The sequence below is a fragment of the Cololabis saira genome, chromosome 3, assembly GCF_033807715.1.
Source record: "Cololabis saira isolate AMF1-May2022 chromosome 3, fColSai1.1, whole genome shotgun sequence".
In the NCBI taxonomy this organism is placed as follows: domain Eukaryota; kingdom Metazoa; phylum Chordata; class Actinopteri; order Beloniformes; family Belonidae; genus Cololabis; species Cololabis saira.
This window is the reverse complement of record NC_084589.1, coordinates 29,765,630-29,793,345: the sequence shown is the minus strand read 5'-3', so window position 1 is coordinate 29,793,345 and position 27,716 is coordinate 29,765,630. Positions and strand designations below refer to the sequence as shown.

The window sequence follows — 27,716 nt, the reverse complement described above, 5'->3', positions numbered from 1 at the left end:
AATATGAAATTTTGCAAGTAACAAAATTAAATTGATGATGTAAAATTGATTTGCTTTGCTAGAGGTGTGAGAAAAGAATCCAAACAATATATTTTCATATAAAAGGGAGAAATCAGAGTCAATATGTTGTGAAATTAGTGAACAGATATCTTGCCAAAAAATACATGACATGGGACAAGACCAAAATAAATGACATAAGTCTTCTGCAGACAGTTTACAAAATGAGCAGTCCACATTAATGTCCAATGAAGCCCAGTTTTTTTTTTTTTAACATTTGCAAACAGTACAATGATAACAAAACTTCACATTATGCAATTTCACGTTGAATTATAACATATAAAGAGTATAACTCAAATAAAAAACAAAACAAAAAGCACAACACATTATAACCAGCCAGGGGGGATGAAATTATAACAAAAAGCCAAAACATTTACATACATTTATGGTTTTGATTGCTTTTGAATTAGTAGAAAACTTAATAGAGTCCAGATACTGTTTTAATTCACAATGAAAAGTAAAAAAAGAGGGTTTTTTGCGTAAGAATTTGGATTTGTGGATGTGGAATTTTGCGAGGATAATCAACAAATTAATAACAAATGTTTCTTTTGGCTTTGTTCTAATTGTTACATGGTCAAAAACACCAAACAACACGTCCTTCCAAAATAAATTAAAATCAATATCAATTCTTTCAGACCCAATGAAGCCCAGACAGTTAACAGACCGAACTACATTTCCCATGAGTAACACCTACGTCATGATTGACAGCCAGTCCATCCAATAGCAGGCTCCCAAACCCTCGCACTACCGCATTGGGCGGAACATCGCATCACAAGAATGGAAGCTGTCGGCGGGTAAACGTTTCATTACACGCTTTCTAATGTTAATATCCCCCAATAGAATGCAGTTTTTTAACGTATTTATTCACTCGGAACGGCAGTAAGGCGGTGACAAAGTAAATATGCGTCGTAATGGACGAGTGACGGCTCCACGAGGGATCGTCCAACGAGAGTAAGTGAGAGGTGAGCAGAAAGAAGGGCCCGCCGCGCTCCCGCGGAGCTGCGGGGAAAGCGGGCAGCGCCGCCTGACGGGCCGCCCGGTGCAGCGGCCGCGCCGTCAGGAAACCGCGGTGCCGAGAAACAGCTCTGCAGGATCGGAGGGAGCGCCGCCAACAGCTCTCCATATGCCATCGCAACACTGTACACACAAATATGTGCTCAATTTGGGAGGAAATCGCTGGTTTTGTCCGCATGTACGAAGCTGGGGGAGTAAGGTCGGACACGGAGGGGTTTATTTCTGAATTGCATGTTTTAGCCCCTCGCTTGGGGGTCATTGCTGTGTGTGTGGATGGTTTGATGAACAGGTTTATATTGACAGATGCGTTAAGAGGTGTCATTTCTAGGGTTGCCAACCGTCCCTTGAAAAACGGAATCGTCCCGTATTTATAAACTAAAGTATGTGTCCCGTATTGAGCTGAAAAGGGACGCACTTTGTCCCGTATTAATTACTGAGAGAGTCAAAACATAGTCATAAAATGTTATTGAGCTGTTGAGTTCATAAGTTATTTTTTTCCTGTTTTACTACAAGTGCAGGGTTTCCGCAGGGTTTTAAAAAGTATTAAAAAGTGATAAATGAAAATTGCCAAATCTAAGGCCATTAAAAGTGTTAAATTCACTGTCAGAGGTATTATTATTTTTTTTAAATTGGTATTATTTTTTACCTTTTACATTTTAAGCAGTCTATTTTATTGTCATTCACAAAGTGAAATAAATATGAAACATCTGGACAACATCAATGAGTCTATAAATCTGTTCTGTATAGTGTTCTATAGGTCAAAATCTGTATTAATGTTAAAAGGTCCGTGATTAACACTTAATGTTGTGACAGTTTTTAAAAAAAATCTGAAGGTAGTGAAAAAGGTATTACATTGGTATTAAATTTAACATAAGGATTGCTGTATAAAAGTTTTCTACAGACTTTCTGTTTGCACTTTTGTTATTGCACTAAAAATGTGCACTATAACAGAATGGATGTTCTTCTTTCTTTCTTTTTTCCAACATTATCTTTATTTGTCTTTCAAAATCTTTCCAATGACACAAAAGTAAGAGTGCTCTTACATAAAAGGAAACATCAAGGGCCACTGAATTACTGTCCAGCAATCGAATCATATTTCTTACAACTCAGGTATTTATAAGATACCATAAAGCAACACTCAATTTAGGTTTAAATGAGAAAAGGAAAGAGAAAAAAATAAATAAATAAATAAAACCCCAAATAAAAAAAACAAAAAAGTAACAAAAATCAAAACAACAAAGGTTTCTCTGTTTTTGAAAGGTTAGCCCAAAGTATTTCACCGTTGTGTTTAATTCAGAAATATAAACTCAAATATACAATTCTCACAATAAAGAAATCAAGTATCAAAAGAGAGGAAATGATTTAAGAACACTGCAGAGGATCACTAGTAGCTACGACAGACTCATCCGGCCCACTCCCCAGACCGCTTAAATCCACACTCCATAAATTCCATAAAATGTTCTGCTTTCTTTCTTTTGTTTTATATACATGTATACAATTTTAAGTTAAGCAGGACAGGTTTCTGTTTAAGAAAGATACTTATTTTATTCAGTTCATTTAGTTGTTTTGTATTAAAGTGAATTGCTGGATGAAAATGTGTTTTCCATGTGTTCATGGCATTCAAAAATATGCATCTAATTCAATTAAGGTTCGAGTCAAATAGTTAAAATATCGTTTCACTCATAAAAAAAGGGTTAAAAAAAATTCGCCATGCCAGGAAGGGTGAAGACAATCGGGTCGGCCGGCCCTGCCGATGAGGTGTTCTTTTTCACTTGAAATAAGTATAAAATAAGTATAAAAATCTGCCAATGGGACAAGATTTATCTTCTCATTACAAGCAAAAAAATCTTGTTCCACTGGCAGATTTTCCACTTATTTTAAGTGAAAATCTACTTGAAACAGGTGGAAATGGTTGTTTTTGAGTCTTGTCTTAAATGTAATGAGATTTTTTTTAACTAAAAATGTGACATTTTAACTAGAAATAAGACAAATATTCTTGTTAAGATTTTGAGTTTTTGCAGTGTATAATAACTAGTGAAATCGATCATGTTCTGATTTGCATTTGTAGTTATTCTATATGTATTAAGTAATAGAATAATCAATACAAATAGACACAGAGTAATTACATAAATGTATTTAAAAAACAAACATTTACATTTTCCCTTGAAAATACCCAATTGACGCCCCTGTTTTTCAGGGACTTGGCAACCCTAGGTGTCACACATTTTAACATATGGTTACTTCAAGTGGTTTATGTTCCTATGTAGCTGTGTTACATGTTGTCATTTTAGTGTTTTGCTTTCTTGCAGGTGTGCTCCTATCCAGACTTTGTGGATGACGACAGTTGTGTTCATTCATTGGACAAAGAAGTGACTGTTAAGTTTAATAACTCAGTACTTCCCTTTCCTGCGACATTTCATGATACACTCACAAACCGTCAGAGATAGCACAAAGGCACGGAGACTCTGCCGTGATGGCCGAGCAGGAGCAGGAGGAGGCGGAGGGCGTCTATGTCCAACACCAGTATATGTGCAGCGAGTGCCAAGAGCTCTTCAACTCCCTGGAGGATGTGCTGATCCACCAGCAGATCCACACAGGCCAAGAGATGGAGAGCGACGCAGTGGAGGGCTTGACCATCCCTGACATGGGGCAGAGCCAGCAGTACCAGTGTCTGGAGTGTGGGAGCCTGCTGGTGAACGCAGAAGAGCTGCTGCAGCATCAGGAGATGCACATGCAAGAGGCTGGGATGGAGGTGGAGCAACAAGGTGAATGAAATGAAGAAAGCAAATGTTTTTTAAGATGTATGAAAATGTGCCTTTTTCCCAGATACTTATAAGAAGCAACACACACTGTAGAACAGAAGGATACATTTAAATAAAACTAAGGGAGAGCTGTTTTTGTTTTGTTTTTACTGTTCTTCAGAGGTGTGTGAGGTTCTGGAGGTGGAGGAAGCCAGCGCAGAGGCTCAGGTTTCTGGAACCGTTCAGTACCAGTGTCTTGACTGTCTGGCTCTGTTCAACTCACCTGACACCTGGCTGGAGCACCGACGAACCCACAGCAGGAGCAGCACACACAGCAACGCAGAGACCACAGTAAGCGAGACGAAACACAGGGTTTGGACCATTTTCACCATCGGCATCCAAATAAATAGTGTGACATTATTAGATTATTTGGTATCATTCTGTCTGTTGTGGTAATAATTACTGATATTATAACATAGGGCTGGCGATCGATTCAAATGTCAAGAATCCATTCCGATTCTTAAGATTCAGAATCGATTATCACGATTCAGTCTGATCCGATATCGATTTGGGTTAGTGTTATTAAAAATGGTTTTTGAGCTTTTTCCTGAATTACATGACTGTAGATATGCAACATATTGATACTAGTATTAAACTTGATGCCATGTTCATTGTTTGATAGTTTCACACCACGTGCATGTGTGAATTAAATGACACGACTACTGGGATTAAAGTTCACTGGGTGACAATGTAATAAATAAAAAAAAATATCTTTAGACATACAAATCGATTTAAAACCGGAGAATCAATTTTTTTCAACACAGGCCGAGTATAACACATGTTATTCTGTAGTTCCTTGACTAAACTATTAAACTGACCTCTGCAATTGGTATTGTTTTAACAGTATGGCTTTATGGTTTTCTGCTACTATTTTGTTAAATAACTGCTTGTTATGTAGGATGACTGCTATTACGAGCAGTTTGTTTATTTTAAGATTTTTTACTTTTGATACAAATTTGAAAACAATTTTTCTCTGAACTGTGACAGGTGATGGTATTTATAAAATGTTAGAATAGTAATTGGCTACATTTATGACATTGATATTTCTGTGACTGTACTGATGTTCCAGTAAATACTTGTTTGAATCCGTGTCACAGTCAAACTACTGAAATGGATAAGTCACAGGGACAGAAGTCTTAAAGTGTATCGTTCAAAAAAACACAAGCCGATATCAGACATGGTTTGATTTTCAGTAGCAATACACTGGTGTTTTTGTTCCTCTGCATCAGGAGTACGTGCTGCAGCCGGACGGCTCCATCACTCCTCTGAGTAACGTGCAGAACTACGTACTCAGTGAGCAGCAGGCCGGGGAGATCCTGGCACAGGTACTAAGATTCACCTCCATTATATTGTTCACTATGTGTGGTCATATTTATGCGTTAAGAGTAAGAACACAGTAGGATTATTTAATTTGATACATGATAATAAGATATGAACAATCAAAACCTATTAATTCCCATCAGAGTTTCTGTAAGGAGCACGAATTAGAGAGGGGTGTATTTTGTTGGGTTTTTTCTGCTGGTGAGTCAAAAATACGTATCCAGATTGGGGCACTGTATGTTTAATAAAATTATAGAATAGATGGTTGATAAATTTAATCTGGAATAGCTAAAGGACAGGAATTTGGTTATAGTACTCAGAATTGAGTGTTTTGGGGGCAGGGAGATGTCCCTTTATTTTTGACCTCCAACCACCTGCTGCTATTAGCAGAAGAAGCAGAGCGGTACTTGAGAAAAACCTTTTTTCCTTTTTGTGTTTAAAAACCCCAGGTTTCCCTGCTAAAACAAGACAAATCTCCTTCGGTTTTCATTAGACTTTATTTCCCCTGCACCGTTACAAACATACTTACAGAACTGGAGTTTAGCCCAGTAACTACCGACCGGTCAGGCCTTTAGGCAACAGGATGACATCCTGCTGTCTTTGTGAGGGATGTTTTGAATCACAATTTCTGCTAATCACCACTATTTTGGAGTGGGCCATTGAGCTCTTACATTGTGATCTGTAAACCTGTGTTTTTGTGGCTTGTGCCCATTTTTACAACAACATAATTTTAGCCACTTTTGCAGATTTTTTTTGACCAATGCAAAATAGACTTTTCCTTATTTCACCCGAGATCATATTCTTCATGTGCTTAAAAAGTCAGCACATTATAGAGTAAAAAGTGCCCAACGATCATAAGTTACTCCGATTTGATTTTGTGGCGTCTCGGTAGGTGGAGTAGACAAGCTGGTTGACAAATTGTTCAATGGTTAGTTGGTGTGTAGGGCTGGGGATCGATTCAAATGTCAAGAATCGATTCGATTCTGATTCTTAAGATTCAGAATCGATTATCAAGATTTGATTCGATTCGTTTCGATTCCGATATTGATTTGGGTTAGTGTTATTAAAAGTTTTTTGAGCTGTTACATGAATTATATGACTGTAGTTATGCACAATATTACTACTAGTGTTATATTGAGATTCAAAAGCAAGTATTGGCAGCTAATGATGCTGTAAGGACCAATCAGCTCCCAGAATGCTGATAAAACTGCTTTCAGAAACATCTTGGGTCAGAATTACCAAACAGATCCAGGGCAGCAAACAGAGACGGATGAAATCGGTTTTATTTTTTCCCACATTCCATTTTTATTTGTTCCTTTTTTTTTTTTGTCCCCTATTTTGGTTTTTAATTTTTGAGAATTTGGTTTTTAGCATTTTTTGCAAATGTAACCCCAAGACAGTATATAAAGTAATGAAATATAGACAATTTATGCAATTATAACTGAACACTTTAATGTTTTCATACCTTTAAACATATTTAAAGGCAAAACATGGCACCAGTTATTCTCAAAAAAGTAGTTATTTGCTTGAAAGCAAATAAACTACAGATAAGAATTTTTTACAACATGGAGCTTGTTTTTGAAGCACTCCTTTGTCTTGTTCAGGTACTTGGCCAGCAGCAGCAGCAGCAGCAGCAGCAGCTGCAGAAGAAACATCAGTCCGTCTCTAAACCTGCTGCCAGCTCCCGGTCCTACCTGCTCCCCCCCGTGACTGCGACTCCCGGCTCTGCCACCATGCACCTGCAGATCCTCACAGCTCAAGCTTTGGCCGACAGCTCCACGGCTCCCAGTCAGCGCCGCTCCAGGTTGCCCGCGCTGTTGCCCACTATGGGCCGGAGCTGTTCAGGAAAGCTGGCCACGGTGGAGAACGGCGTACAGAGAGTAGAGTTGAGGCTGGCCCCCAGTCAGCAGGACGACACCCAGCAGCAACAACCGACCGAGGTGGTGCTCATCCACCCTTACGAGTGCTCCGAGTGCTCCCTCCTCTTCCAGACCCCGGAGGACTTCCTCCAGCACCAGGGAGAGCACTTCCTGAGCCAGGACAAAGAGAGCGGGGAGCCCGGGGTCATGAGCGGCGTGGAGGAGATGCGAGGAAGAGAAGAGACAATTTACAAGATAGACGACATGAGAAACAGAGTAGCTGAGAAGAGAGCAGTGACGTGGGCCAAACCGCTCCAGTGCGATCTCTGCAAGCGCACCTTTACCTCAGTCAACCGGCTCACTGCTCACAAGCGTGTGCATGAGCAAGGCACACACGAGTGTCCGGAGTGTGGAAAGGTGTTCAAGAAAGCCACGTCGCTGCAGACACACATGCGCACACACTCGGGAGTGGCCCGGTACCTGTGTGTGGACTGCGGTAACGGTTTCACCACGGAAATGACTCTCATCATGCACAGGTGAACACCCCGCCCGGTGGGCAGCAGTATGTATCCCGTTTACTGTTTTTCTTTTCTGTCTATGTCATCGTTTACTCCTGGTTCCTTGTAGGAAGTCACACACTTCAGACCCCCTTCACAAGTGTCAGTTCTGCAACAAAACCTTCACCAACATGACCAAGTACCTTTACCACCGCCGGACTCACCTCAACCGGGATACCTCAGGCGCAGCTACGCCCGTTTATGTGGTAAGAAATTAGGCAACTCCTCCTTCTGACTTGTTTAAAGCTTGAGTTATGGTTCTGCGGCAAAACGACGCCGTGCCTACGGCGTGTGCTACGGGTTGACGCGTACCACACGCCATCACTGACGCCGTCACTGACGTGCACCTCCCGAAAATTGTAACTACGCATCGAGGCGACGCAGACCTGTGATTGGTTCGCTTGGTAGCAACTAGGGATGGGCGGTATGGACTAAAAAATGTATCACGATAATTTCTGGCATTGTTCCCGATAACGATAAAAATGACGATAAAAAAAAAATACCAATTCAACTCCACCTTTGTAACTATAAATCTATCTCGCTCTCAGATCCGCCTTTTGTTACACAAAAACGTCATCAACGGGAATTTATCCTTCTTTCTTTCTTTCTTTCTTTCTTTCTTTCTTTCTTTCTTTCTTTCTTTCTTTCTTTCTTTCTTTCTTTCTTTCTTTCAGGCTCATTTCTTTCTTTCTTTCTTTCTTTCAGGCTCATTTCTTTCTTTCTTTCTTTCTAGCTCATTTCTTGCTTTCTTTCTGGCTCATTTCTTTCTTTCTTTCTTTCTTTCAGGCTCATTTCTTTCTTTCTTTCTTTCTGGCTCCTTTCTTTCTTTCTTTCTTTCTTTCTTTCTAGCTCATTTCTTGCTTTCTTTCTGGCTCATTTCTTTCTTTCTTTCTTTCTTTCAGGCTCATTTCTTTCTTTCTTTCTTTCTGGCTCCTTTCTTTCTTTCTTTCTTTCTTTCTAGCTCATTTCTTTCTTTCTTTCTTTCTTTCTTTCTTTCTTTCTAGCTAATTTCTTTCTTTCTGGCTCCTTCCTTCCTTCCTTCCTTCCTTCCTTCACGTACATAACGCAGAACCATAAATTCGACTTTACACAAAAACATCATCAACAGGAATTTATCATTTTTACCACGAGATGACAAATTCTTACCGTGGGGAATTTTTTTGACGGTATATCGTGAACGGTAAAATATCGCCCATTCCTAGTAGCAACGCATTTCCGGTTTGAAGCAGTCGTGAACTTTCAGCGCTCTTTTCTTCGTGTATGTGTGATTTGTCTTTTTTTTTTGTTTTGTTTTGGTTTTTTTGCAAAATAATTGTCCTTATCTCTTTTGATTCACTGTGACCGGAAAAAGTCGGATAAACCATTCAGGAAAAGATTGCGAATTAGCGGTCACGGGGGGTACTGCACCGCGGCAAAATGGAGTGACGGAGAAGTCCGAAGGGTTCACGACAGCGTCACGGCGACGGTGTGTGCACGACGTCGATTTGACGCAGATCCATAATTCAAGCTTAACACCCTGAGGTTAGTGTAGGGTTTTTCTTTACCATGTGTTGTTTTCTTTAGGCTTTACCTCCAAGCAGAGCATCTGTCAAGGCTCTTGCCATCCTACAGAGAGCAAGAGAGAAGAACTCCCAAAAACTGAACCTGCTGCCCCCTCTCACAGAGGAAGAGATGGAAACAATGGACAATCCAAAGCCAAGTTCTTCTAGCAGAGTGGAAGAGGGTGGAGCAGCGAAGGCGGAGGAGGATGGCGAGAGTAAGGCGTCTGAGGTAGTTGAAGCAAACACCGACGACCTTCAGCAGGTGGAAATGAAGGATATAAGTGTTTCAGCTGCAGAGCCTTTTTTCCTAGCCGACAGCAGTGCAGGAGTCCTGCCAGCCCCTGCTGAATCAGCAGACGCTGCTTCCACTTCATCATCAGACAAAGGCTCTTTCTGTTGTCGTTCATGCCCCAAAACATTTCCCTCCCGGCTGCAGCTCACGCATCACCGCCGCACATCCCATGCCACCGAGCGCAGCTTCATGTGTGGCGTCTGTGGCCAGTCCTTCAAGAAGCAGATTCACGTGCGAAACCACATACGGACGCATACTGGCGAGAAGCCTTTCCAGTGTTCTGACTGCGGCAAAACCTTCTCACTGCTGGCCAATCTGATGAGGCACACCCTCATCCATTCTGGTGTCCGCCCGTACCGCTGCGACGTCTGCCACCGCTCCTTCTCTGTGGCGTCCAACCTTCGGCAGCACAGCCTGCTACACTCTGGTGCCGCGGCATTGACCTGCCCCGATTGCCCCGGCACGTTTCGTAGCGCTGCCAAGCTGGCGGCGCATCGCTTCACCAAACATCCGGGAGCTCCGGCGCCTTTTCCCTGTCCTCACTGTGAAGCTGGTTTCTTGCTCAGGAAGCAACGAGACGTCCACTGTCTGGAGCAGCACCCCTTGTTGGTGCAGGCGGGTACAGAGACCGAGGGGAACAAAGATGGAAAAGATCCGACTTCAGAGCCCTGCACCTCAACAGTCGGCTCAGAATCAGGGGATTCAACAAGTCTGGTGAGAGGAGCCCTTGATTGCAACATTTGTGGGAAGAAGCTGAACTCTCCTGCCAATCTGAGACTTCACAGACTGAGCCACTTCACCTTGGGACTCGGACGGCCACGGAGCACGCCAGGCAAGCGGCCTAAAGCTCACCAGTGTCCCATCTGCGGCAAGCTGTTTGTGTCGTCTTCTGGGGTCGCACTGCACCAGCGAGTCCACACCGGCGAGCGCCCGTTCCCCTGCCAGGTGTGTGGAAAGCGCTTCCGCCAGAACACACACCTGCGAGAGCACCTGCGAACCCACTCGGGCGAGCGGCCGTTCCGATGCGAGGTGTGCGGAAAGGCTTTCATCCAGAGCATGCACTTGTCCGAGCACCGTCGGACGCACACGGGCGAGCGGCCGCACGTCTGCCCCCTCTGTGGAAAAGCATTCAAGACCTTCTCCAACCTGAGGAACCACAAAAAGACCCACGCCAGGCAGCAGAGGATGGACGAGGAGGCGGCCGCCCAGGCTGCCATGGAGACCAGCTCTGCCGTGACGGTGGTGGAGGCTTCGGCGGTCGAGCTGGCGGCCCGGCAGCCCCAGCTCATCCAGATTCAGACCTCAGATCTACATCAGGCAAGAACAATCTCCCAGTTGTTAAAACCAACTACTAAATTTTTATTAATAACTAATAACACTTTAAGTAACACAGTAGATATAACATTTATTCAGATTTTACTCCAGTCTTACAAGGGTTGTAATGTCATTTACAAGACCCTATTGTATAATCAGCGTTTGATTTTCTTAAACATCAGAGTGGGGAAATGTTGCTTTGATTGCCATCGTTACAGTCAGTCAGTAGTCGCCCATTTTCTTTCTTTGCAAGAACAAGATCGTTAATGTCAGTAACAGGAAACACTTTTTCATCTCTTGTCTGTTCATTGATTTCACTCTGAATATTCTCCCCCCAGACACAGGGCACCCCCACTATAATGTGTAATGAGTTTGGGGAGACCATCGCCATCATTGAGACCACTGAAGGGGGGGCTCTGCCGCTGGAGCAGGCGCTGGAGATCTACCACACGGCCCTGGAGAACGGCCTGGCCATGGACGGCGTGCAGCTGCTCTGAGGACGAGTTAAGGCCGTCGTAGAGCTGATCACATCAATACTAGTCTTAATACAAGCTCAGACTCATCGACTACTGTGAGATTGACTCAAGTATTGATTTACTGGATCCAGATATTTATGAACTGAACATTTAATTTGAAAAAAAAAAAAAAAAGTGTCTCAGGTTCTCTCTTGAACAGAGTTGTGAGGGAACTTACTTATACATGGAAGTGATGTGTTCTCAAAATAATTGGTTAATATAAATAAGGACCATGGCTTGTGCCTCAAATGACATTTGTATAGTTAATTTTTATCTCTTATGACAAGGATGTGGGTTTTTTTGTTTCCTCCTTTTGTTAAAATGTATTGGCGTCTGTTGTAAAGTGGCAAATTCAAATAAATGTTTTTTCTTCAAAATTGTCAGCTTTTGTAACCCAAATTCACATATATGTCCTTTTTAAATAGTGTTGTGTCTTAGGGTTTGGACTAAAGTTGTGCTTAGATAACTTATTTATATCCTTAACTTTTCCAAGTTCCAATGAAACACCTATTTTTGTTTTAATGTGGAAGATTCAGACCCAAACAATTTATTCGTATAAATTCCTCTTTTGCATATGTAACATCAAGACAAGGTGTAAAACACAATAACATTAATAGCCATATTTATTTTGATCCCCCCCATTTCATGTTTTACCTTCTGTAACGGTGTCTTAAAAGTCAACTTAAGTTCAATAACAGATTTTCTTTTTCCATATCAATATTATGAGTCTACTGACTCTACAGTAAATTATTTACAACACAACCAAGTCTTGCACATAAAGACACAACCAGTATTGTATCCTACCAACTCTGATTTGTTAATTCCTTTCACTTCCCCCAGTTTTCTCTCTGCCCGGAGGTCAGGAGAGAGCAATAAAGTGACAAAAGAAGGAAGGATGGGAGGAAGGAGATGTATAAGTGTTGAGGCTATAAAAATTGAATGTGGATAGGGAAGGAGAGGCATACAAGGTTGTCTACAAACATACGGCTTATTACTGCTTAAAGGATATAAAGGTCCACATTGTGTTTGTATTCCTGTTTAAAATGAACAAAATTAACTGCACCACAGGCTCAAATGATAGGCCAGTCGAGGGAAGACTATAATGGAGGGACTGTACAGGTGTGGAGCAGCATCTCTCACCTGCCTATAAGACTGTGGTGCTGGCAAAAACAATACACAAGAAAGCTTAGGTTGACAGAAATTAAAGAAACATTTCCCACGAAAGACACCAGAACTATGAAAGTGGGTTCACTGCAATGATATAAGGAGTAATAATTATAATAATCATAGAAATAGTACAACAAACTGAGTATGACAATGTTAAATATAAATCAGAATACTTAATAATAAAAAAAACAACAATAAAACTGCTTGGCAATAGAGGACGAAGGTTTCTTTCCGCCTGACCTCTGTGAGCCAGGAAGGGCCCGGTGACTCTGACCCTTCTCCTTCCTTCATGCGTGGAGAGAGAGAGGCACAGGAATGCTTGGTTCCTACCTACTGGCATGTGCTAGGGTCGGTCGCAAGAAGGAAGGACGTGGCCAGTCAGGCAAATGCAGGAATGATGGCACTGCCAGAAGTCCGATTAAGTTTCAGTCACTCCTCGTAGACCTCCCCTGAAGGTCTACGGGTGAGAAAAACACCTCTCAAAGTCCAATTCAATGTCTCGTCAAATTGCTTGGTTCCCGGCTGCTGAGGGCCCAGCCCCCGAACATCAGCAGAAACTATAACCACAAGCTTGTAACATGTATACATACAGGTTGTTCTTCAAGCAGACACGTTCTGCCTTTACTGAGCTAAAATGATTAAAAACAAAACAAATATCAAAACATATAACTACATCTTTTAAAACTGCTCATTTTTTCACAATTTCAAAATAGCCTAAGCAGGTTTCTTTGTCCAAAATGAGAATCATTTCATCTTCAAGGCAAACGCGTGCACCCATACATGATGGCCCTTCGTTCACAAGCATCAATGGGAGCTTTCTCGAAGAAGATTAATACAGAGTGCTAAGTCAAGTGTGGGAATGAAGGTAAAACATTTGTGTATGTTATGTGCAACTTGTTTTTCCATGTCCTTTTTGTGGTGCTAGGGTTGCACGCTCCAAAAGATGAGTCCCAACATTGCAAATAAACATTTATCACTCTCACAGGTTGGCAGCTGGATGGTAGGAAATTAAGATATGACTGGCTAAGAGAAAAGAGAATAGATATGGATATGCACGAGGGTGGAAAGGTGTGACTTGTCACTGATTAGTCGATCCAACTTCTTTGCATTCCTCATGTAGAAGATTCCTGTGAATCACGGGGATTCTCTGGGCTCATTTCTGCTCCCTGTTCAACATCGTCGTCCTGCAGGTCTCCTCCGTCTCTCCCGGAAGCCTCATCTAACTGGGAGCCAGACGGTCCTGGGAGCGAGGCGGTAGGGTCCGGGCCTAAAGCAGAGGAGTCGGAAGGAGCAGCAGTCTGCATGATCTTCTGCCGCACCTCCCTAATCTTCAGCTGCAGACACACTTTGGTGGGAAATATGTCGGAGTATCTCGTCTGGAAAGCTGCAGTGGCTTGAGCTGGAAGCAGAAATACATTCTGTCACCAAATTCTGAGGCTGCTTCCAAGCAAATATCCATGGTGTGAGCATACGTGGATGTTTGTGTCCTACCTGATGGGAAGAAGCCCTGCTCCTGGAACAGCTGCATGACAAGTGCTCTCCTCTGGTCCAGTGTTCGTCGCAGGGACGAGTACGGCACCTTTTCAAACTCCAGTTCTGCCAGGATGTCTTCTCCATCTGGGGCTGAGAAAGAGACAGTGTCCGAGTCTGAAGAAAACTTGTCACAATAATTAACATCTTTATGTTCTTGAGAATTAGAACCAAGCATGGAAGAAAGAAAAAAATAAATTGACGAAAATGTTGATCAGTGTGGTTAATTCATATGACCGTATTTTCTGCACTATAAGTCGTACGTAAAATCCTCAATTTTTCTCAAAAATCGGCAGTGCGCCCTATAATCATATATAATCTTATGTATGAATTTTGTTGTGTTTACTGACCTCAAACCTATTTTATGTGGTACACTGCATTCAAAATTGTCAAAATTAGACATGAAGCCAACATTAGGCTTGAAAGGTAAACCCCATTTTCAAATCTATATCGTAATTTAATTATAATAAAATGTTGGAATAAAACCTCACACTAACTAATCAGAGAACAGGACGTACTATGCTTACCACCGCCACTTTATTTGTGGATTTGTGGAAGACGAATGATTTAAAATGAGAGTATATTTTCCTGTATTTGTTACAACTGAACAATATTCAGAGTTATTGTGAATGAGTTGAATAAAGTCGACCTACCAGAGTGTTTTTTCTTTCCCCTTTATATAAGTTTTATCATGCATCTTATAACCCAGTGCGCATTATGTATGAAAATAGACCTGTTTATTGATATTTAAACCTTATAATGCGGTTTGCCTAATGGTCGGCAAAATAGCCCGATTTAAGAGAACATGAAGCAGCTCAGTAGTTTATCATTTCATTTTTTGTAAATGGACCTCGTTATTTAACTAATTATAAAAAAGGTAAAGAAAAATCTTCACGTTTTCTATCATTATCCATTTCACCAAGATCCAGTGGATTATTTACCTGGTCTGTCAAAAGTGAAGATTTCTCCCTCACACTTTGCGGCACTTTTAGGTGTGTTGGGCTCGGAGCTACAGCTGGATCGCCGACGACTTTTTCTCTTTGGTGAGACTTGCTCATCGGGGGCCGAGTCCAGATCTGGAAGCAGACAGGAAAACTATTTCAAATATAATACACAAAGGCAGGGTTAAATAAAATATATATTGTTTTTTGTAAAAAATTCTGTTAATACTTGATTGCATAAATACATTTTCTGCACAATAAGGAGGGATACCACAACCAGTATTAGGTGAAAATTCTAGTGTATCCTTTCAGTCACTGCATTTTAGTGCAGCTTAAACTGCTCTAGTGAGTTAGACCTGTTGAGTTTTTCCTCTTGCGGCGATAGCTGCCCAAGATGGCGCGAGGTGACGTGGCCAGACTCTGCAAGGTGGGTGAGGGCAAAACTTCCTCGGGCCGAAACTCGGGAAGCTCAGCAAAGCGCTCTTCAAAATATACTTCTGAAAGCACTCTGCCAGTCCAACAAGAGCACATAAACAGAATAGAAAGTATATATACACTGCCCATCAATAATTTCTACACAAAATCTTCACAAAAGCAGCACCGACTCACTTGTCCACAGAGTCAAAGGTCTTTTTTAGTGGTGGTGGGCGGGCTTTGATCTTTTTGGGTGGAGGAGCATCTTTGTCAGTCTGTGGGGGTGGAAGAGTGGGCTCTGTGGTTGGTGGAGGGGGGAGAGGAGAGGAGGAGAGCGACTCCTTCCATCCAGCCTTCATAGAAAGTTTAACAAAGACATTTCATAAAAGGAAAATGAATAAACGTGTGGATTCCAAATTATTGGTGCTACTGGAGTGTTGTAGTCCTCTCACCTCTTTGGTGGTTGTGCTTTCCTTGCTCCTCATGTCAGATGAGTTTGTAGTACTGGAACCCTCCAGGGGCCTGTCAGAGGATGATGGATCCTCTGTGGGATGTGTTGATGGAGACCCCGTCTGCCCTGAGGGCTCAGGATCGAAGGAGAAATGACTATTGGCTGCAGCTTCTCTTCCTCCCTCCCTATCCTTTTCTCGTTCCTTCTCCCGCTCTCTGTCTTTTTCCCGGTCTCTGTCTTTTCCTCTGCCTCCTCCATCGTAGCTGCCAACTGGGATGGTTGCCACTGTTGCCTTCACCTTCTGGGGGAGCCTAACTGGAAGTTGTGTGAGCTTGGGCGTACCCGGTGTACTGCCTGTAGAAGACAAACATTGAATAAAAACGCCACATATAAGATTCACAAAAGAAAGAAAGAACATTTCAAAGTTTGTTTTGGGTGAAAAAGGTACAAGTAGTCATACCAGGCATTTGGATCTGAAGGGGTGGACTGCAGGGCCGCATGGAAACAGCTGAGCCACTAGGAGGTGCTGCTGCACAACTACTGCCAGAGGTCTGCAACTGCCTATCAAACCGTCTTTCCATGTGAGTCGGCAGCTCTGCCTGCCAGTCGCTCTGCCTGTCACTTTGCTGATCGGCACATCTGTCTGGAGGCAGGTGTCTGTCTGCGTGTCTGTCTGCGTGTCTGTCCGGATGAGACTGCGCATGCGAGTGTGCGACGGTGGTGGGGGTTGCTGTGTGTTTGGGCAGGATGTGGGGAGAAGCACTCGAAGGGCTCGACACAGAGTACACCACACTGGGGGGTACTGCTGCCATAGAGACTACCCCGGTTGCCATGGTGACACTAGGTGAGGGAGGGTAGATGGCAGTGACTATCTGGTTGCCGGAGCCTGAGGCAGGGGCTGAAGTGGAAGGCTGCGGGGACTGCGCCGTGGCTAGCAGCGACGGCTGACCTGGATGACGGAGACAGGAGGAAATGCAGTGATAATCCCAAACATTTCTACATGATAAATATCCACAACCCTTCTTTACTCTAGACCACATAAAGAAATTACAATCTCTTCTGATTACTGTTAGTAGAGGTCTGTCTTCATCACACTCATTAATCTAGAATGACCAATTAACCAACGAAACCCACAAAAGGCACAGCGAGATCCCGCTAACTGTGTACAGAAATCTCCAGCCGGGACTCAAACTGCAAACTTTCTCTCATTTGGATGAAAACTGTAATGATGATGAAATGTAAATCATATGTAATGTAATGTTGAAAAGTAAGGGCCAATCCCAATGTTCACCCTACTCACTACCACTTCACCCTCAAAATGAAGCCTCAAGGGGTAGGGCTTTGTAATCTTCCCTAGGGATTGGGACACTACTTACTACGTCAATGCGTGGTTTACGTTCGGGTACGTAAGCGACTGCGTAGTTACGTTTGTCACACCATATCAGGAAGCCGAGAGCTAAAAGCTGTTTTCATTTCCGCTGTAGCGCTGTTAATATGCCACTTTATTAAGTTTAAATATTTTTTCCAAGCGTAAAAGTAACCGTTAAGATCCAAATAACGCCTGTTAAGAAATTTGCTCCGATGTTTTCGGGGATGAGAAGAGCCGCCGGCGATTTATGGTTCCGCATTAAATCGACGCAGAGCCTACGGCGTAGGGTACGCGGCGACGCGCGGCGACGCGCGGCGACGCGCGGCGACGCGCGGCGACGCGCGGCGTAACCTACGCTGTAGGCTCTGCGTTGGTGTAACGCAGAACCATATATCAGCCTTTATTCTGGCGAGATCTGAAAAAACGAGCAAGCGAGTGATTATGTACATTCACTGAGTGAATATTATGAAAGTAAAATATATATTTCTCGCTAGAAATGTAATCAAAACGCATTTTTATGCAGAAACTAACTCAAAATATTTATTTTATTCACTAAAAATGAGAAATGTCGCGCCATGTTTTTTTGTTTGATTCAGTCTGCAAATGATGACGTAAAGCATTCTGGGAAATTTTCTCTAGCCCTCGGTCAGCGAGTCAGCATCTGAAATCCCTCGCTTTGAAGGGGTAGATTCATACCCCCTACCCCTCGTTATGCCCACTACCCCTACATGCAAAGAGGAATTGGGAAACCATTACCCTCACGGGAACGCGCAAAATTCAGGGGTAGGGGGTGTATTGGGACTGGCCATAAATCATAAATCGCAAATAACTTGTAGTAAAGCAGTAAATAGAATATTTAACAATAAGGTGTTTTGTTGTAGAAGTATAAAAATGAGATACAAATGAGTAAGCAAAATGTGTTGAATGTATTGCTACTGTACTTTGTACTTATGTATGTCATATTCAGAAAGAATGGTTTGAAAGGGTAGTTGGTCACAATGAGAGTATGATAAAAATATTTTCTATGCAACATAATATCCATACGTTTTAAAGCAGTAGCTGAAAATAAGATCATGTTTTAAAAACCTAATTGGAGGGTCATATCTAACACGGGTACACTTTAGTTCACAGTCCACTCTATAGGACACAGTGTAAACAAAACAGAATCTCTGTAATAGTGACCTGTGATCAGTGGCTGAACCAGTGTCTGTCCAGGTGATGCAATTGCTGTGAACCCAAGTGTCGCCAGGGGTGATGGAACATATGCAGAACCAGGCACTGGGAGAGCTTGCTGTGTGGGGGAGCAGCCCGTTGTTGTGGAGACTAGAGGCAGAGTAGATGGGACCCCTGGAGTGGACTGGACATATGTGATTCTAGATGGGAGGTCCAGAAAGACAAGAATCATTAGATGGGATGAATAAAAGAACAAAAATGCAGCAGTGAAAATGATTTTTTTTTAAATGAAAAGTAAACTAAAATATATGGGGAGTAGGGCTGGGCGATATGGACCAAAAGTCATATCTCAATATTTTCTAGCTAAATGGCGATACTCGATATATATCGATATTTTTTCTGTGCCTTAATTGGGGTTTCCCCCAAAGCATTATAGCATAGCATCTCTGTTAGCTTCATTTTTTTCTGAGGCAAACCCTTAAAAAAAAGTCAGTTTTAATACAAAGCCTCGTGCCAAATGTCACACAGGTACCTTTTATTAACAGAGGTCTGCACAATATCAAAATGTATAAAACAAATGAAATAAAAATAAACTGCCTGCATATATAGAATAAAAATGCTTCTTGAATAAAATAAAACAAATATCCCTTTCCTGCATAACAATTAAATTAAAATACACTGTGCAATTAATACAATGTAGACAGTAACAGGCAGACTTTTCCACTGAGGTTGACAGTTGTGCAAATAACAAAACATTTGTGCAAATCTCAAATAAAACATTCAAGTCAATTTGTTACAAAATAAGCTATATCAAAATCATTTTTAAAAAAAATGTAAAAAAAATAAAATAAATAAAAATATATATATATTTTTTTAAATCAATATAAACGATATTGTCTCGTACCATATCGTGTTTGAAAATATATCGATATATATTAAAATCTTGATATATCGCCCAGCCCTAATGGGGAGTAATGGAGGTTAATAGACAGCCTATTTTGGTACAATAAAGCAGATCTAGAATTTAAGGTATTTAAAGAGACACGATTAGAAGGAAAGAGGAAGACAAAAAGAGAAGTGCTGCAGTGAGGGTCAGTTGATGAGTGTTCACCACAGTAAGTAGCACTAGATGACTAGTGCTGTGCGGAGCTGAGAGTTAGTGTGGGGGTGGCAGGCAGAGGCAACACGGGCCACCAGCAGCATGACTAACACATCCAGAATAGCGCTGCACCGTTAAAGCTGCACCCCTACAGGAATTTGGTTTCCTCTGCCTATTGTGTTTTAGGAGATCTTGTCTTTCTTCTTATAAGAAAATACCTACCTTCCTGACATGCTGTTATTTATTACAAATCATGATAAATGATTGGCTGCAAAATAAGACAAGGATCATGTTTATTTAATATCATATTCTTTTGAAAACAAAGTTAAACAGTATTCTGTGGAGGCTTCCTTCTGTGTTTATAGAAATATTTTTTTTTCTAGTCGTAACCACATTAAGAGCCCACTTGTAATAAGGCCTTCTGGTTTAAAATGTCAAACATTAACTGAACCGTGTAACAACACATTTTCTTTCTCTCTCAAACTGCTTAACAAAACTTTTATCATCTCTTCATTGGGTAAAATTGCCATGCAGTCCCTCCTAAACAACTCCCTTCTGCCCGTTTACTCAATTCAAATCGGACACACAATGAGTCCAAGGGAATGATTGTCGGTTAAGTAATGTTTATGGAGTCCTATTATTGGCTTGCCTTTTCCCCTTTAATAGCTACATTAGTATATTTGGGCCTCTGTTTTAGGAAGAGAAAACACAAGAGTAAACCAGAAGCAGCAGGTCCAGCAGGCTTACCCACTATACTGAAAAGACATTAAACACCACATAAAACAGACAAACTACCCCGCTCAGATAATGCGATTCCTTATGTCTACTTGGGAATAGGGATGAGGGTAATAATGAAGGCAGGTTGAACAAGTCTGGCACACGTTCAGGAGCAAGTACCTGTTTATGAAGGTTGTGCTAAATGTTACAAACATATCATTTGTTTGTTATTCCTACCAAAAATCTGATTGGTAAATCTGAAAGGGTTTGCTTGTCTTATGAAGAAATGGCTGTCAACCTTGTGAACTAAAAGTGACTCATCCAACAAATTTAACCCTACATGTTATGTCCTCCTCTCCAATTATTAATGGACAACAGCTGTGAATCGGGATAATTATTACTTTGCACTTGATCATTTAATGTCACCATTTAGTTGTTGGGCACTTTCTTATCTATAAAACCTTTGACCAGTCTTCATTAACTCCACTGGTGGTTCTCTTATAAATGTATTTGATTGAGGTTATGATTAAAGATGTTGTTAATTCAAGTTTTCAGCACTATATCTGTTTTGTCAGCTACATTAAATCTGTAAACAGCTGGGTTAACTTTTGGCTCCCAGTTAAATCTTTATTTATCTTGTATAAACACTGATAAGAGATTATCTTTTTACAAGTGACTGGAGTGGAAGAAGCTCAAAACTGGCAGCAAATTAACTCATAATGTGATTAAGAGTGCTTTTCAACACAGATTTTGTTTTTTTTCCCCATTTGCTGCCAGGTTCTGCTTAATAAAGATTAATCCTCCATATCAACAAAATGCATCTCTCCTGAAATGAGAATGAAATCCTATTGTTCTTTTCCGAATATGGTTCATTTACCATGCTTCTTTGAGAGACGGCTTTTTATAGGAGAGTTCTGATTATCTGTGCAAATAATAATTAGATCTGAAATCATAGCGGAACCATCTCAAGAGCAGGTCACATGTCAAATACATGCATGCAGTTCCAAACATTTTAAATTCAGAAAAAAATTAGTTTAAGCCAATATCTGAAAGACATTTGTCTAATTGAAATAGAAAATGTGCTAAACATGCATTTAAATAGCTCACTGGGCTCTTTAAAAATGCTGTAAGACAGCTGCAGTACATCCAAAATGCTGCTACTCGAGTCCTGACTAGATCCAGGAAATACGACCATATTAGTCATCCTCAGGTCTCTGCACCGGCTTCCTGTCGCTCAGAGAATACACTTTAAAAGAGCTTTGCTTGTGTACAAGTCTCTTCATGGCTTAGTGCCAAACTACATCTCTGACATGTTAAAGCCATATGTCTCCTGCTGGTGCCCAGAGTCAGGACTAAACAAGGTTACGCTGCGTTTCAGTTTTATGCTTCTAAAATCTGGACCAGTCTTCCAGAAGGTGTGAGACAGGCTCCAACTCTGACAATGTTCAAATCCAGGCTGAAAACTGTTTTATTGAGCTCTGCATATGACAATTGAAAGGATGTTATCTGCACTCTTAGTTTTTAATCTAATTTAACTAATTAATGATTATTATTGTTTTATAGAATGATTTTATTTTATTTCTTGTGATTTTATGTAGCTGTAAAGTTCTTTGAATTCCTTGTCTATGAATTGTGCTCTACAAATACACTTGCCTTGCCTTAAAGGGGACCTATTATGAAAAACACATTTTTTCTTGCTTTAACATATATAAAGTGGTTTCCCTTCAGCCTGCCAACTCAGAGAAGGAGGAAAGCAACCAAATTCTGCAGTGTCTGTACAGCCGCCCAGATGAGCCGTCCAGTCTGATGTGGCTTCTACGAGCCGTTCAGATTCTGCGCCTGTCATTACGTAACGACGGGAGCGACTTACATAGGTCGGCCTCCGATGCGTGAAACCACGCCCACAACTAACTCCGCCGGCCGGAGCTTCCGCCATTTTTTCGTAGCGGTGTATCGCGTCATTCAGGCAGCCAATCAGCACAGTGCCTCATTATCATAGCCTCCCCGCCCACTCAGAATCCCGCATAGATAATGAGGTTAGAGAATGGGAAGATAAAGACATGGTTTAGAGGCTGAATTTCCAATTTATTTAGCAAAAACAATCAAAAGCTTGTTTTTAAGACATTCAAAGCCTGTTTAAAATAGGTATTAGATGCCATAATAGGTCCCCTTTAAATAAGATGGAGTGGTGAATAATATTTTAATTATTGAAAACCTGTCAGTACTCTTGATTTTTGCATGTTCCAAAATACTACCCTGGTGAAATTTATCCCATAAACTCCAACCATAAGCTCATTATTTGAAAGTAAAAACATTCTTGTGCTCTGTGTAACTGAACAGATAGCAGATTTCCTACCTAGTAGGTGCTTGTGGCAGAAGCACAGCCTGGGAGGGGGCTGATGCTGGTGCTACCACTGCAGCTGTGCCCACGGTTACAGGGAAAGGGCTGGCAGGATGCACGGCTCCACCCTGAGGAAGCTGGGGCTGGACCATAGGCATGGGAGCTATCTGGATGATCTGAGGCACAGAAAAGGGAAGCCATAAAGAAAAGGAGAGGACAAATCTTTAACAGAACAGTGCAAGTGGGTAGGTAGATAATTTGATTTTAACATGTCACTAAAAAAAACAAAAGTGGAGTCAAGTTTTAATCTCATATGCTCTAGTGAAGTGCTCTTTAACCTTGCTTCCAGACTGAGCGCCATTCTGAACAGGAAGAGGTGGAGCCACGATGGGAAACTGCTGGGCAGTGGCTGGCGCAGTCCGCACTGTTGCCATGGGAACAAGCATTTTACCCTGGAGCACTGGAGACTGCGTTTGCACTGGTGTAAAGAAGGCAGACAGGGGGAGTGAGGGCATTATTCTGAAGAACCAAACTTATTGGATTGATATGTTTTACTGTTAAAAATGTTCACCTCTCGATCCAGGGCTGACCACACCCACTGCTGGACTGGACGTATATCCCGTTGGTAAACCAGTACCCTGCTGTTTCCCATTGGCCAAGGATACGTGCGTTGGTGGAGCTGTGGGTAGGTTGAAGATACTGGTTGGCTGGCTGAGGTGCTGCGGTGGGCTCTTGGGGTTGGCATTAGCAGGTAGGGTGGGCAGAATGTACTGGACTTGTGTGATGGCCTTACCCCCAGGGGGTGCCAGGGAGGAAGCTGGGAGAAACTGGTGCTGAAGCAGGGGCAGGGCTCCGTTTGTGTGGCTATGTGGGGCTGAAACGACTGTGGAGGGAAGGGCGTGGTGGTGGGATGGCTGAGGGGCTGGGGTGATGAGCTGTACAGCAGACGGGCCGGACAGAGCCCCTCCTAACACAAAATTAGTCACGACACCACCCGGGCCTAAACCGGCACCTACAGCATTCGATGATGATGAAGAGTAGTACCCACCCCCTGTAGCCCCACCTCCTGCTCCTATCAGAAACTGTGTTTGCTGCTGGGGAGTCAGGGTCTTTCTCTCTGAAGGATGAGGGCTGGATGAAGTGCCTACATCTCTAGGTTTGCTAGCGATTGGGAGCGGTGTACTGATTACAGGACGCATTACATTGGTCACCACTGTGGAAGCCACTCTCACAGCACCAATGCCCTGGGGTGGGGTTGTTCCAAGTGAACTTATTGATGAGGAAGGAGGGCCTCCAGCTGAAGAAGAAGTAGAAGATATGACCGACTGACCAGAAGAGAAAGAGAGAGAGGAGGTTTGTACATTTCCACCTCCGTCACCCCCAAAAGGGTCCTTTCTTTCTCCTTCACTTCTGTCCTTCCTCCTGTGGTCTGAAAACCCTCCCCCTCCTGATCTCCCCTCATCGTAGCGCTTGCTGGTGGGATAAGAGGAGAGTGAAACACTCCTGCCATGAGGGGTATGGTGTGAAGTAGAGGATGATGAAGAAGAGCAGATGACTGGAGCAAAAACTCTCTGAAAAGGAGGAAAGATGGGTGTTAAAAAGTGCAGTAATTACTGGATACTAAAAAAGACCAATAAATATGTATGCAAGAAACTGGAAAAAAGGACCCAAACTGTTACCTTACGATCGCTTTCGTCCCCTGAACCATTCTCACTATCACTGTCAGTCACACGCTCCTTACACTTGAGATCTATGGAGCTGCTAGGATAAGGATCCTCTGTGGAAAAGCACAATACACAACAGCTACACTTAATTATTCTTCATAATTCAAGCTTCGATATATGTGATTATTAACTAGGGTAAATATGAGTTAATATTTCTGTCACATAGCCAGAAGCTCATTTGAATAGTCTTCACACTTATTTGTTAATAGTTACTGATCATATGAGTAATTATTTAAATGACTCTCAACTCTATTAGAATTGCAAATGTGAAAACACCGTAGTGGACAAAAAGTGACATGAGAAACACAGCAAAATAGAGGGTGGCGCAAGAGTATCACTGCTGACATTAAATATTGGTCTCAACGGAGTATCCCACGGTGCTGCGCAATAGCTGCTACATGGAGGGTCAGTGAGACAGGAAGCAGTCAACTGACAACTAATACTTTGCTTATTTTTAGATACGTGAGCAAAATGTACATTTATATTCTAGTGTTCAGACATATATTCACTGTATATTAGTACTTATATTTAAATGTATTGATATATTTTATACTTTCCTACTTCTCAAGACTTTTGAATGGGAGCATCTGTAATTAAAGGCAAATTCCCCCCTGGGATCAATAAAGTAGTTCTGATTCTTTACCATCTTTCTTATGTAGTTTATGGGCAGAAAAGGTTAATTTCTCACCAATGACATCATCATCACCTTCCTCCTCACAGATGACCATGCGTTCTTCATCACTGGTCATGTCTTCACTAACCCCCCGTTGAGTCTGCGAATGGAAAGGGGCGCGACTTGAAAACTGACTGCTACCATCTCCACAGATCTGTGAAAATTAATACATGTTACGATAGCCTGTTCTCTCCCTCTCCCGTTCTCCCTCTCTCTCATTTACCTGTGCCAGTTCCGCCAGGGCTTGTTTGTTACCCCTGTCAGCCTGCTCCAGACTGTGCATAGCGCTTTGCGAGAAAGCCCGGGGTCGGGTGAGTTGGCCTACGTGTTCCTCTCCCATACTCCTCTCGGAGACGCCCACCAGACTTGGACCAACACCCTTCAGCTCCACAGAATGAGGCTCTATAATAGAGCAATTACATTATTGTTAGTAGGCCAGGAAGGATAAGGACAGATGACAAACGCTCTCATTGCATGCATCTTGCACATTGTGAAAGACGAGCAAGACCAACCTGTGGATTCAGACATGCTCCTCTCTCTTATGTCTTTAGCCCCAGGGACTCCACGACCTTCAGAACTAGACTTCTTTCTGTCTTTGTTGCACCATTTCCAGTCGGGGTGGGCTTTAAAATGGGCCTCTTTTACCTGGAAACATGAGAACAAATGTTAACATTAAAAAAAGTAAGGAATGTTTGTATGTTTGTGCGTATGTGTATATATATATTACACGTTTTCTGCATCTACATTGGTCTGTGTACCTGGAAGGCCAAATCATGATACTTCTGTTTCTCTTTGGGTCCCAGAGCGTACCACCACTCCCCAAGAATCTTGCTGACTGTCCTGTTGTCCTGGTTCGGATGCCGCTGGTGCACTAACGCTCGATGGCGCTTACTGAAAATCATAAATGCGTTCATTGGTCGCCGGATGTGGTCCTTCTCCCTCTGAAAGAGTGAGCAGGAGAGAGACATTTGATCTCTTTCAGTTTAGGCAACTCTGAGAAAATGCAATGTTGTGGGAACTACAAACAACAAACAAAAAAAAACTACCTTTCCTGGACTGCTCTTATCGCCGTCTTTGGGTAGCGCGCTGAGAGACTGAGTACGTCTCTTTACCGGTGATGTGGAAATTGACTGCTCTGGCACAATTCCTGGGAGGAAGCTAAAAGACACAAAATATATCTGAATTAACTTTACAAAATGTGTTCCTTGAGGCTGTAGTCTAAGCTGCTTTAGAGATTTATTTTGCTCCTTTGTTTGTCTTTTATGTTTAAAAATCAAGTAGTTTTGTTCTTTACACCGGGTATTATTTACATTACAGTTGCAAGTAGTCCATGTCCTGTGAAATACATTAGCAGAGAGCCCAAATGGCCGGCAGCCTAGCCTCTGCATGTCATACAGTGAAAGAAACCACAGATGAAATGCTTTTATTCTTATCTGCTTTTTTCTGGCATTAAGGTCTGCCCAAATTAGAGTGAGCAGACATATAATATCACACTTCCTTACTGCATGGGTGGGTAGATGACACCTCGAAAGAAAATGACTGTAAAGGCTGGCTTTGGCAAATACATGACTGTATTAATAGATGGGCAATGATGACAGAGTATGTATAAGGTATATTTCTTTGTGACCCCATATCCAAGTTTGTTAACAATCTAAAAGGAACCACAAACACACACAAAAACAATGCTCTTACGGGTCATCCACATCACTCTCAGTTTCGCTGTCAGGCCTCTCCCTCTCTGCATCTCCTTTGTCCTTCTCTGGAAGCGGCTCATCAGAAGAAGGAAGAGGTCGCATCGGGGGAATTCTCTCCACAATTGGAGGTGCCTCTGCAGGCTCTTGTGACAGCACTGCCATCCCCTGACACTCTGATAAAACACAAATAAAAAAGAGAAAACTAGTTAAAACACTAAGCAAAAAAGAGAAGAAAAAAATGGAAATAAGTGAAACTAGTGATAACACATTTTCCACATCTGCTTCAATCAAAACTTTTACACAACCTGTCTTCAGACTGGCAGTTTGAGGGTGGTTGACTGGGTGCTGTCCCTCTCCTGGCTGAGAAGCAGCATCTGATTGGGTAGGTGCCAGAAAAGGGACCAATGAATGCCAAGGGAAGACTGGAACGGACCGAGGCTCTACATTCGTCCACACTGCGGAGAAAAAGGGTATCATTTAGTGAGATCATCTGATCTCTATAACTGCCTGCTCACAAGCCATATTCAAAAACTGTACACTTTCTTACATTCAGCTTATCAAACAACTGTTTCCTAATTTGGGCTGTGGCACCATTTTGAAGCAACACCAACAACATAGTAACATTCAATCTGCAATAACTGACTTTTTTTTAAATATTAGTCTGTAATTTTATTGTGCATTTGTTTTACTTTTCATACAATCAAGTCAAACACAGGTCAAAACTCAGGTCATAGTTGTTGCTCCCTTGGATAGTCACAGATGATCACAGTTTCATTTTATTAATCTAAAGAAGGGGTACTATCTATAAATGTAAAAAAGTACCAGTCCTTGAAGAACTACAGAGTACCAACGCTGCCACGGTGGCAGATCTCCATCAATTTAACTGGATAAATCACTCCAACAACAGCAGATGTACAAAAGATCTGTCTGTTCTCAATAACTGGCTGGATGGAGAGCAGAAGCTGTTACACTCCTGTCTCTGAACAAACATAAATACTCGCTGTGCTTGTTTCATTTTTCTTTCAAATATAAATGCTTCACCACAAAAATGTAAATTAACAATTTCCTACTTCAAGAATTGTCTCAACACTTAAGGACTGAAGTCTACTACAAACTTAAAATGATGAACTGAAATGTGTCCACATTTGGTAAA

The 27,716-nt window shown here is 42.1% G+C and overlaps 2 protein-coding genes across 5 annotated transcripts in view; one reads left to right on the top strand and one right to left on the bottom strand.

The window, feature by feature from the left end:
* The first annotated feature begins 821 nt into the window (after positions 1–821).
* znf526 (zinc finger protein 526) lies at positions 822–11,640 on the top strand. 2 transcript variants are annotated; one of them, XM_061717159.1, is made up of 8 exons: positions 822–1,008; positions 3,381–3,836; positions 3,994–4,163; positions 5,102–5,197; positions 6,797–7,587; positions 7,679–7,814; positions 9,172–10,758; positions 11,094–11,640. In XM_061717159.1, the coding sequence occupies exons 2-8, from the start codon at positions 3,545–3,547 to the stop codon at positions 11,250–11,252; spliced, it is 3,231 nt and encodes a 1,076-aa protein (XP_061573143.1). In that variant the 5' UTR covers positions 822–1,008; positions 3,381–3,544; the 3' UTR covers positions 11,253–11,640. The 2 variants fall into 2 exon arrangements, with proteins under 2 accessions (XP_061573143.1, XP_061573141.1); XM_061717157.1 differs by having other exon boundaries at positions 822–1,019.
* The window catches only part of cicb (capicua transcriptional repressor b), a 43,688-nt gene continuing 26,798 nt past the window's right edge, over positions 10,827–27,716 (bottom strand). Inside the window, exons 3-21 of one of the 3 annotated variants that reach the window (XM_061717154.1) lie at positions 26,869–27,018; positions 26,562–26,736; positions 25,916–26,027; positions 25,628–25,810; positions 25,382–25,514; positions 25,093–25,271; positions 24,885–25,023; positions 24,152–24,249; positions 23,044–24,043; positions 22,811–22,950; positions 22,488–22,648; positions 18,325–18,515; positions 16,234–16,722; positions 15,775–16,127; positions 15,518–15,675; positions 15,265–15,425; positions 14,909–15,043; positions 13,929–14,060; positions 10,827–13,836 (exon numbers count right to left, since the gene is read on the bottom strand). In XM_061717154.1, coding sequence (XP_061573138.1) covers positions 13,550–13,836; positions 13,929–14,060; positions 14,909–15,043; positions 15,265–15,425; positions 15,518–15,675; positions 15,775–16,127; positions 16,234–16,722; positions 18,325–18,515; positions 22,488–22,648; positions 22,811–22,950; positions 23,044–24,043; positions 24,152–24,249; positions 24,885–25,023; positions 25,093–25,271; positions 25,382–25,514; positions 25,628–25,810; positions 25,916–26,027; positions 26,562–26,736; positions 26,869–27,018 — 4,376 coding nt within the window. In that variant the 3' untranslated portion in view covers positions 10,827–13,549. The remainder of the gene's footprint in view (positions 13,837–13,928; positions 14,061–14,908; positions 15,044–15,264; positions 15,426–15,517; positions 15,676–15,774; positions 16,128–16,233; positions 16,723–18,324; positions 18,516–22,487; positions 22,649–22,810; positions 22,951–23,043; positions 24,044–24,151; positions 24,250–24,884; positions 25,024–25,092; positions 25,272–25,381; positions 25,515–25,627; positions 25,811–25,915; positions 26,028–26,561; positions 26,737–26,868; positions 27,019–27,716) is intronic. The other 2 variants (XM_061717155.1, XM_061717156.1) reach the window with 2 other exon arrangements.

Bases quoted from the DNA above. Each gene is read 5' to 3' on its own strand.
- znf526 (XM_061717159.1), top strand. From the start codon at position 3,545: ATGGCCGAGCAGGAGCAGGAGGAGGCGGAGGGCGTCTATGTCCAACAC. The intron at 3,837-3,993 runs GTGAATGAAATG...ACTGTTCTTCAG, and splicing joins GATGGAGGTGGAGCAACAAG to AGGTGTGTGAGGTTCTGGAG. The intron at 7,588-7,678 runs GTGAACACCCCG...GGTTCCTTGTAG, and splicing joins ATGACTCTCATCATGCACAG to GAAGTCACACACTTCAGACC.